Source organism: Alosa pseudoharengus, unplaced genomic scaffold, assembly GCF_046254945.1.
Source record: "Alosa pseudoharengus isolate Yale_2024_CS ecotype anadromous, Long Island Sound unplaced genomic scaffold, YU_APseudo_1.1 YU_APseudo_1.1_scf_15, whole genome shotgun sequence".
NCBI classification, from domain to species: Eukaryota; Metazoa; Chordata; class Actinopteri; order Clupeiformes; family Clupeidae; genus Alosa; species Alosa pseudoharengus.
The window spans coordinates 22,497,991-22,507,990 of record NW_027468620.1 but is presented as its reverse complement, the minus strand read 5'-3'; the positions used below and the strand labels follow the sequence as shown (position 1 = coordinate 22,507,990).

The 10,000-nt window shown below is 44.9% G+C and overlaps 2 protein-coding genes across 4 annotated transcripts in view; one reads left to right on the top strand and one right to left on the bottom strand.

The window, feature by feature from the left end:
- map4k3b (mitogen-activated protein kinase kinase kinase kinase 3b) overlaps nt 1-7,036 on the top strand; it is a 22,206-nt gene extending 15,170 nt beyond the window's left edge. For 2 of the 3 annotated variants that reach the window (XM_076285925.1, XM_076285924.1), the window contains 15 exons: nt 1-353; nt 680-774; nt 887-928; nt 1,150-1,234; nt 1,489-1,568; nt 1,683-1,743; nt 1,872-1,989; nt 2,100-2,158; nt 2,439-2,542; nt 3,075-3,246; nt 3,601-3,669; nt 4,107-4,199; nt 4,306-4,376; nt 4,570-4,625; nt 4,719-7,036. The exon at nt 1-353 is cut by the window's left edge and continues 41 nt beyond it. In XM_076285925.1, coding sequence (XP_076142040.1) covers nt 1-353; nt 680-774; nt 887-928; nt 1,150-1,234; nt 1,489-1,568; nt 1,683-1,743; nt 1,872-1,989; nt 2,100-2,158; nt 2,439-2,542; nt 3,075-3,246; nt 3,601-3,669; nt 4,107-4,199; nt 4,306-4,376; nt 4,570-4,625; nt 4,719-4,806 — 1,546 coding nt within the window. In that variant the 3' untranslated portion in view covers nt 4,807-7,036. The remainder of the gene's footprint in view (nt 354-679; nt 775-886; nt 929-1,149; nt 1,235-1,488; nt 1,569-1,682; nt 1,744-1,871; nt 1,990-2,099; nt 2,159-2,438; nt 2,543-3,074; nt 3,247-3,600; nt 3,670-4,106; nt 4,200-4,305; nt 4,377-4,569; nt 4,626-4,718) is intronic. The other variant, XM_076285926.1, reaches the window with a different exon arrangement.
- Nucleotides 7,037-7,852: 816 nt separating this feature from the next.
- Nucleotides 7,853-10,000, bottom strand: part of arhgef33 (Rho guanine nucleotide exchange factor (GEF) 33) — a 5,153-nt gene continuing 3,005 nt past the window's right edge. The window contains exons 9-13 of the mRNA XM_076285191.1: nt 9,866-10,000; nt 9,536-9,610; nt 8,553-9,213; nt 8,172-8,317; nt 7,853-7,985 (exon numbers count right to left, since the gene is read on the bottom strand). The exon at nt 9,866-10,000 is cut by the window's right edge and continues 80 nt beyond it. Of these exons, the coding sequence (XP_076141306.1) occupies nt 7,853-7,985; nt 8,172-8,317; nt 8,553-9,213; nt 9,536-9,610; nt 9,866-10,000 (1,150 nt within the window). The remainder of the gene's footprint in view (nt 7,986-8,171; nt 8,318-8,552; nt 9,214-9,535; nt 9,611-9,865) is intronic.

Sequence of the window (10,000 nt, the reverse complement as noted above, 5' to 3'; positions counted from 1 at the left end):
CGACGAGGAGGGCGGCAGCGACGGCACCATCAAGCGCTGCCCCCCGGTGTCCCCCTGCCCCACGCCCCCTACTCGGCCCGCGCCCTGCGTGCCCCCCCGACCCCCGCCTCCGCGCCTGCCCCCACACCGCCGCAGCAGCCTAGGTAAAGTGGCGTCCGACAGCAGGGAGAGCGCTCCGACTCAGACACGCGTGGGCGCCGAGCGAGGGGGAGACGAGGACACGTTTAGCTTTTGGCAGTGGCTGCATGCTGAGGAGGAGGAGCAGGAGGAGGATGATGAGGAGCAGAGAGTGGTGAAGGAGGTGGTGGTGGTGGTGGAGGAGGAGGATAAGGAGGTGGAGGAGGAAGAAGACAGTAAGCCACAGTGTTTGGCCCTGTGATTGGTAGATAGAGCTATCAATAAGTAGATAGTCCTGTCAGATGATGGATTTGTCCCAGCCATGATCCCGCCTCCAACAGTGGTAGTAACAGAGTAGTGTCATTCCACAGGCTTCACTAAAGCCCCCCCCCCCCCCCCCTTAGGTCCTCCTCTAGTGGGTAGACACCACCATCCTAACAGCAGTGACTTGAGTGGGAAGAGTGAAGTAGACTAGAGGAATGTGTAGTAGAGAAAAAAATATTGTGTGTGTGTGTGTGTGTGTGTGTGTTCGTTCATTCACTAATGCTGTTTCTGGACACAGGTAATGGAGTCACCCCCTCCCAACAGAACGGAGAAAAAGAGAGGCAGTCCACCCTGCCAACTATTCCCCTCAGGAGAGAAAAGAAAGATGTTCCGGTAATGGTTATAGTGATTAATTCAGTCACCTTTGTTTGATTATCTTTTAGTCTACGTTTCATATTTATTTGCTTTAATTGTTATTTACCTTTTCTGTCTTATTTCCCCCCAGAAACCCATCTGTAATGGCTTGCCCCCGACTCCTAAAGTCCATGTGAGTGGACTTCATTTTATACTCTTCACACTCATCAGCACACATACTCAGAAACACATTAGTGACCTAATGACCCAAGCTGTTCTGGACAGTGTCCATTGACCGAGCATATTTTCACAATTAATTGTGATATTATTTGGGGCGGGGGGGGGGGGAAGGTGAAAGCCTCTCTGCTTCTCCCATGCACATTGTTCTCACCCTGTCTGTCTTTTCCCCATCAGATGGGAGCATGCTTCTCAAAGGTGTTCAACGGCTGCCCTCTGAAAATCCACTGTGCCGGTTCCTGGATAAATCCGGACACGAGGGGTAGGCAGCATCATATGGAATGTGGACTCTCTTGCACTATTAGCTTCATTTTCATATGTCATATAATATGTCTATACCAATGATGCTATGGCTAACTGAACACTCCTGGAGTGCTGCTATACAGTAACTGTATGTACAAACCATAGTGCATATGAATTTGAATAGCTGTAGAATATTAGAAATTCCAGAGAGCTGGCACTGTCTTTCTTGATGGATGCTGAGTGAGGATGTCCCATGCTGTGTCTTTGTTCCAGATGAATATTTGATCTTCGGAGCGGAGGAAGGGATCTACACCCTGAACTTGAACGAGCTGCATGAGAGCTGCATGGAGCAGGTGAGTGAGGAGGATGGGAGAGGAGAGGAGAGGAGAGGAGACCCCCTACGATTGGATTGACTTTTTGTTTTCCACTGATCTACAACACTCATGCTCTTATTCCCTCCCCTCTAGTTGTTTCCACGGCGATGCACATGGCTGTATGTTATGAACAACTGTCTGCTGTCCATATCTGGTAAGCCCGAGTCATAAACCTTTCCTGGTCAACCATACCTGTTCAATCTGTCATTTCTTTTTCTAGTTGTGCAAGTTTTTTTTTTTTTATTAAATGTGTTTGTTTTATCATATGTTTTCCTTTCACAGGCAAAGCCTCTCAGCTCTACTGCCATAACTTGTCTGGTCTGTTTGAGCAAGCTCGGCAGATGCAGAAGCTGCCTGTTGCCATACCAACACATAAAATCCCAGACAAAATCATTCCAAGGTACTGTAGTCTTGCAGCTAGGCGACGCCTTATGAGCTGACATCTTCAAACATTCAGGGTTATGATTAATCAGTATTAAACAAAGCTTAATATTTGCTTGTGTTGTGTAGGAAATTTACTGTGTCCAACAAGATTCCAGACACGAAAGGGTGCCAGAAATGCTGTGTAGGTGAGTCATCCATGTGCAGTGCCTAAGTGTATTTAACACCAAACAGTTCTCTGTGCTCTGACTGATCTTTTTCTCGTTGTTGTTCTTTGTCATTGTGACACTCTTACCACGAGCCTCTTTTCCATTACACGACACAAACAAGTAAAACTGGATCTTGCTCTGTTGTGTATGTGCGGCTGTGTGCGTGGCTGTGTGCGTTTGCATGCGTGTGTGTGTGTGTGTGTATGCGTGTGTGTGCGTGTGTGTACGTGTTGCGTGTGCGTGTGTGTACGTGTTGCAGTGAGGAACCCCTACACGGGTCATAAGTACCTGTGCGGAGCCTTCCAGTCGAGTGTGATTCTGCTGGAGTGGGTGGAACCCATGCAGAGGTTCATGCTCATCAAGGTCAGTCCAGTCTCCTGTCAGAATACACACACACACACACACAAACAGATACACACACAAACACACACATGCTGGCATGATGCCGTCACAGGTTGTCCTGCCAGATAATCATTTTTATCTATTTAATCATGCATCTATGTAGCTTATTTTTTCAACTGATTTACATAGATAATCGATTTATGCGGACATGTTTGGGCTATATGACCAAAATTACGATAATCTTTATGATGATAAATCCATAATGTTTTCTCTTGCATTGGCACGATTCCAAATACCACCACTACCATAATGCATGCCTTTGGGATAAAAAGCTTCTGCCAGATGTCATGTTTGTTATAAAAGACATTCATGCATAACATTGTGATGACATTTGTATTGTAGGAATACTATATGTTGCTCATCATTTATATTCAAAATATCATCACAACCACATAACAAATATGACTCATTTTGGTTAGTAGTAGATTAAAGGTAATGGCTACATAAATTTCAATAAATTGCCTGCGTGCGTCTGTGCTTTGTCCTTCCCCAGAGTATTGAGTTTACATTGCCGTCTCCACTGGAGGTATTTGAGATGCTGGTGGTGCCCGACTACCAGTACCCACTCATCTGCCTGGCGGTCAGCAAGGGCAGCGTACCTGACCAGGTGGTGACCTTTGGCACCATCAACCCCAGCCTGAGCACACCCACCTTCACTGAGTCAAGTGAGTGCGGCCGTGTGAGGGGGCTGATGGGTGGGAAGGAGGTGGTAGTGATGGTGCTGTAGTCATGGGTCATCATATAGATCTAATTTAACATGCAAAGAAGTTATTGCAGTGGAGCCATTGCACCTTTGCATCTGTGTTTATTTATTTTTATTTGGGAGTTTATGGTGGCAATCATATTCACACTGAAAGTTATTAAAGTGTATTAAATGTTGTTTAATGCATGATTAGCAAATAATTTTTTTGACATCATAGTATTATTATTATTATTATTATTATTATTATTATGGCTCATGTTAATGATGATGAGAATTCTGAAGATGAGTCAAGTCTAACCAGCCTCTCCACCCTCAGATACGCCGCAGACCTGCGTCATCCATGTCACCCAGCTAGAGAGGGACACCATCTTAGTCTGTCTGGACCGTGAGTGTCTCTCTCTCTCTCTCTCTCTCTCTCTCTCTCTCTCTCTCTCTCTCTCTCGCTCTCTCTCTCTCTCTCTCTCTCTCTCTCTCGAGTATCCCCTTCAGTGTCCTTCTCTTCTCAGCTCTGTCCGCTCTTTGTCACTGCCTGTGAGCTGACTGCTAATGGGAGGCATGTGACAACACAGCAGATTTATTTTGTTTCTTTATTTATTTATTTTGCTGGTCACATATGTCTGTCAGACACATTCAAAAGGGCTGCATACCTTTTTGCAGAAATGGCACATTCCAAAGAGCCCGCACTTCAACCCTTTCAGCAAACCCGCTAGTTTCACTCTTTCACGTCTTCTATCAATTGTCATAATCAGATTTGTACTTAAGAATGATACTGTATGTTGTGTGATTGTGGAGTCATTGTGTTGTAATGTGTGTGTTTTGAAGGCTGTATAAAGATGGTGAATTTAGAAGGCAGACTGAAGTCCAATAGAAAGCTGTCGGCAGAGCTCACCTTTAACTTCCAGATTGAGGCAATAGGTGAGTGCACCTGTTGAGTTGTGTCGGGGGCAGTTGTGTGAGTGCGCCAGAAAAGCCAGTGCTTGAGCATAACTCATGTCTGTTTCTGTCCTGTGTTCATTTGCAGTGTGTCTTCAGGACAGTGTTTTGGCTTTTTGGAGGCATGGAATGCAGGGTCGGAGTTTCAAGTCAAACGAGGTAATGTGAGTTTAAAGTTTAGCGTTCTGTAGAGAAAAATGATTTTTTTTTGTTGTGTGTGAGAAATAACTTTATACTAGTATGCAAATAAAGTTCTCCTTATGTAACCTGGATATGTGATACTTCTGTTTTTGGAGAAGCCACTGTTAGGGTGTTTGAGTGAGTTTCAAAGGCTTGTTTGTTGCTCTCCCAGATCACTCAGGAGATCTCCGACAGCACTCGCATCTTCAGACTGCTGGGGTCTGACAGGTGAGTTGGCATCAAAGACTCGTATAAGTGAGATCATTTTTGTTTTCATCTCATATCTGTTAGTAACTGTGTGTGTGTGTGTGCGCGTTTCAGGACGGTGATCTTGGAGAGCCGACCCACAGACAACCCCACGGCTCACAGTAACCTGTACATACTTGCTGGCCATGAGAACAGCTACTGACACCCTCACCCCACCCCAGCCCACCTCACCAACGGGACACTCTCCGTTATCCCCAGCCAGCCTACTGAGCCCCCCCCCCCTCCCCGACTCGCAGCGATCGGAGCTCGCAGACGACCGTTCCAGTCCGCGGAGACCTTAACAACTCCCCGGGCCATGCCGCCAAAAGTATACTACACAACAGATACAGTATAGCTATTCTGCAGCTGCCCGACTACCACTACATGCCCTGATTTACACTACACTGACGCTTAGGAAGACCTACACACGGCGATGACCCAAAGTCAAATGCCAAGCTGAGCAAAGCGAACAACGACAACAAACTTAGACACTACAGCAAAAATGTGAAAAATTGCACACTCTTCAGCTAGCTAGTTCAGCGGCAAAAATTACAAATACTCTTCCCAAGGCATAGTACAACCAGACATTAGCGACTGCCGTTGTGTATAACACTATGTGGGATCCTAAGGGGGTTGCTTGTTTTCGCGTAGAGTATATTCACTTCTCTTTTTTTTTTGTCTTTTGGCATGCAACGCAGAAGTGCCCGCCTTAATTGTGATTCCCTGAGGTGGAGTCGCTGCCTCTGCCTTGGGAGAGTGCGACTCTTCTGCCACATGAACTAAGCGGAGCACTCCAAGTAAAAATTCTTGTCGTAATTGTGTAGCTCTCAGAGGGACCACACTAAAAAAAGCATGAGTGTCGTTAACTGTATCATAATACGGTGCGCGTGCATATATGAACATACGTTTGAAAAACAGAACAAATAAAAAAAATAAAAAAATAACTAGCTGGTGTGATAGCGTAGTCCTGGAGGTACAACCCCCCCGAAAAAGAACTAGCTGTTTCTAACTAGTGTAATCTTTTACGTGGTAGCTCACTAAAGCATGGTTGTCGTAACATTGTAGTTCCCGCTGAGAGAGAGTGAACCGGTGGCAGGTGGAGACTTTTGAGACTTTTTCTGACCCTGCTGTTCTGAGGGTCTGGCGAGGGTGGAGACGGCTACGGGTGTCTCTGTTTTCACGTCCGTATGTCGGAGCCCGGTCCTGACACAGTCGCAGTTGGCTACACAGGGCGTGGTTGTAACTGTTTACTGACGCAGTTAGCATTCATAGAAGCGATGGACGCCTGGTTTCACAACATGTCCTCCGTGATCTTGTCATGTTTGTCTTTCCCCATCAAAAAAAAAAGGTTCTGTTTAGTTTTTTGTCGTTAGATGCACAAACTACAGTGGAGTACCCCTAATTTATCTTATGTAGTAAGAAAGAAAAGTCACCTTGAGACATCTTTTAAGACAGTTTAATTGTCGAAGTCAGAGGTCTCGATTTGCTTTTATACTTTATTCAAATTTTTACTTTCACTTTCATTTTTTATTAATCGAAAGCCATTTGTCACCTTGTCTGTGTTTTTAATGCTTGTTTAATCACTGGTGTTAAAAATTTGCACAAAAAAGGTTTCTTTGAAATGTGAGCATGTCCGTGTGTCTGTGTGCTTGTTTGTGTGCTGGTGTGTGTGCTTGTATGTGTGCTTGTGCGTGCGTGCGTGCGTGTGTGTGTGTGTGTGTGTGTGTGTCTACACCTATATGCAACACTTGCAGACATACTGTACTCAAGTATGGATCTCCTCACATTGTGTGTATGAATACTCTCACCAGTTCCATGTGGTCATCAGAAAGCTGTGACTTGGAAGCTAGTTGTTCAAATTTCTGTTACTGAAAAGCAAACCATGACAGTGAAGGTGACTTTAATTAGCTTTCGTCATGGTTATTGATTCACTTTACACTTAACACAAATCAGCATCTTTAGCCAAAATGCTGTTTAACTTATTTCAATGCATTATCCAACCATGTAAAACACTAAAGCATTCCTTTGAAATCAGTAGCTTGAGTATATAAATATTACACTAAGGTGTAATGCCAAACTCTATTCATTTGATTCATGGCCAAAATTTCCTGGGTGTTGCTACCTCGTGTGGAAAACAAAGAGTGAAATAGGTGTTGATTGAGTCGATGAGATTAATATCGCTCTGGATGTCCACCATCAGATGTTCAATAATTGTGATCAAAGTAGATCAAACTACATCACCACATTTAACCGTTTTATATTGCAATGCATATGACCTTGTACATAGTGTAAGATAAAAATCAGTTTTACAGACTGTATAATTGCCTCTATTTTGTTTCCAATGTGAAACAGATTTATGAAACAACCTAACTCATTAAAAGACAGAAGTGAAAGCCATTGTGGTTTTGAGTTTGTTTAAGTGTTTGTTCTCCATTTTACATATCAGTGTGTGTGATTGCTGTGTAAATATTGTGATGTTATAATTTTAAAACCAGGCCAACAACATTGTTTGATGTACTTTTGTTTATTAATTGTCCTAATAATGGAAATAATAACAGTAACATTTCATGTTGTAGACCTTTATAATCTCATGGTTCATTAGGTTACTTATACAAAGTACACAAATGAACCTCTCTCTTGCTATGTATATAAATCAGAAAGCAAAGTATTCTATAGAATATTATGAGACAAGTCTGTATGTGAGGTTGACATGAGGACTACAGTATGCACTTGAAGGAGCCAACCTGAATCTGTAACCGCAAGTTTGCTAGTGTTCTCTTCAATAATAAAAGCCACATTTCTTTCTAATATGCATTGCTAGCACAGCTGTGTGCAGATACCACTGAGTGAAATTATCTGTTCTCTGTAATGCACATTACATTGATTACATTATTTTTGTGCAGGTGCGTATGTTTGTTGTAGTGGCATTTACAGTCCAGCAGGTGGCAGAATGTAGCTGTGTAGGTGGAAGTCCTATTTCATCTGTCTACGTAATAAAACAACTGCAACCTTTCTACAGCATGACAGTTATACAGTGCTAAAAATGGGTTGAATCAAAGTACTGAATCGGCTACAGTTGAAACTTCATATGGCCTCATAGAAAAATAAGTATTTTCTTGTTTTTTTCTATTTTGGGAAATGCTCTGTTGAAAAGTCTTAGTTATTTGTAATTGTGCTGCATTAGATGTAGATGTCCTTTTGGTTCTCTTTCACACTGCTGTACCACGGTCAATCTCTCCCAGACGATTTCCTCGTGATGACCTTGTTGACTCCAGGTCAATACAGCTCTGACCTTCAGACTTCTCTTTGTCCTTCTCCTTATCCTTGCTCTCACCACTTGACCTAACTCACACACACATTTAGTGAAGTGCAAGTGAATGAATACACAGCAATTATTCCTAGACAGTCATACTCTAATATCTCTATATCACTAAAGGAAGTGAGTTCACATAGGGGGCTCTATCCACCCGTGGAAACTAAATTTGTTTAGTATCTAGAAAAGTTGTTTATGTGTGTGTGACTTCTCACTTCTTCTTGAAGAGTTTCTTGAAGGAGCTCCTAAAGCCCTTTCCTCCCTCCTGCTTCCTGCTTCGCTCACTCAGCGGCGTGTGATGGTTCTCTTCTGTCACACCCCTCCACTTTAGTTCCTCCCCCCACGGTGGGCTTACAGAGTCCTGCGGGAGCAGGCGATAGCCCAAATCAGGGTCAGAATCACAGATTTACCAGAACCGGCCCGAACTTATAATCAACTTAAATAAAATGAATGTACATGATAGCTATTGTGTGGTATGTGGTAGCATTTACTTGATTATTGCACTTAAGTATCTCGCTGGTGATGTTAAATTAGATTTAGTTAAGACTCAGGACTGCGCTTTCGAAATTAGGGCCCATTGTGTTTTGCAGCCTCACCTTGGTGTGCATCACGTGCGTCTGGTCCTCCGTGTCAATGTGCGTGTGTGTGTGTGTGTCGTGGTGCCTCAGACGGCCCTTGGCGCTGGACTGGCGCTCCAGTCGTGGGTGGACGCCACTGCGGCCCGAGTGGGCCGAGCTGTCGATGCTGTCCAGCTGCAGGCCGTTGAGCGACTTGCTCTTCCTCTGGACGGCCTGTAGGGGTCGAGGCCTCATCAGCCCCACCGAGTCGGGAGACACACAGCCGCGGCCCGCCCTGTACGCCCTGCCGTCGTTGCTCCGCCTGCTGGCGGCGGCGTGCGATGGGTGCGCAGGGCTGGGTGCCGGACTGCAGCGCACAAAGGCGATATCGATGCTGGAGTCGGAGGAAGCGGACGGGCTGGACGGGCAGCGCTCACACGCGGACGAGTCGCCCCCACCACCCAGGCCCTCGTAAGGCAGGAAGGCGCCCAGAGCAGAGGCCAGTGCCGAGCCGGCCCCTTCGGCCTCGGGGATGCTCCGCAGGGGCGACATGGGCGACTTGAGGCGCCCGTCAGCATCTGGCAGGAAGGAGACGGGCGACGGGACATCGGGTTCGTAGCGGTGCGGCTCGGCCTCCCAGTCCTGGTAGAGCTTCACGTTGACAGCGGCTGCTTTACTGCGGAATCGGCTGCTGGGCTCACTGGCACACATGTGGGTAAAATGACAAACTAAATGAGCGATGTTCCACTTGGTGACTAGATGGTTGGTGATAAGAATATATAAAAATATGATCTGATAATGGCAGAAAGGGAGTATAAAGAGGCAGCATAAGTTTAATTTTTAAGTAAAACTTTTTTATTGCTCAAAGTGAATTTGAAAACTAAATAAATAACAGCAAGCAATTATGCAACAAAATATATGCACTATAATTATATGTAATATTATAGTAACAAATAACAAGTACTACATTAACTATATAATCATGATGAAAAGAAGGCTTTGTTAGCCTTTGAGTAACTCACAGTAAAGCACTGGGGGAACAGTAGTTAACTGCAGGTTCATAGTCGCCCATTTTGTAGAGCTGTTTCACTGATGACCTGACATCACAATGAGACAGTTTACTGAAGATGCCACAGCACCAGCCCTATCACACATAACACATCTGCACTTGTACATTGTATTCATAATCTAATTCATGAGGTACAGACCATACAAACTGTCTCCATACCAGCCACCAGCCATGATTTACTTTTAAGTGACTGGTGAATTTGACCATTTATCTGACAGTAGCTGGTAAAAGTTAATTGCCAAACCTGACACACACACACACACACACACACACACACACTGACCTGCTGAGCTCCTTGCGTGTCTGTATGAGTCGCTCGTGCGGGTGCTGGTGTGTGCGCGGCGTGTGTGCGTGTGTGTGTGCATGAGGGTGTGTGATCAGCTCCTGGTTGTGCTGCAGCAGGTGGTTGTACTGCGTG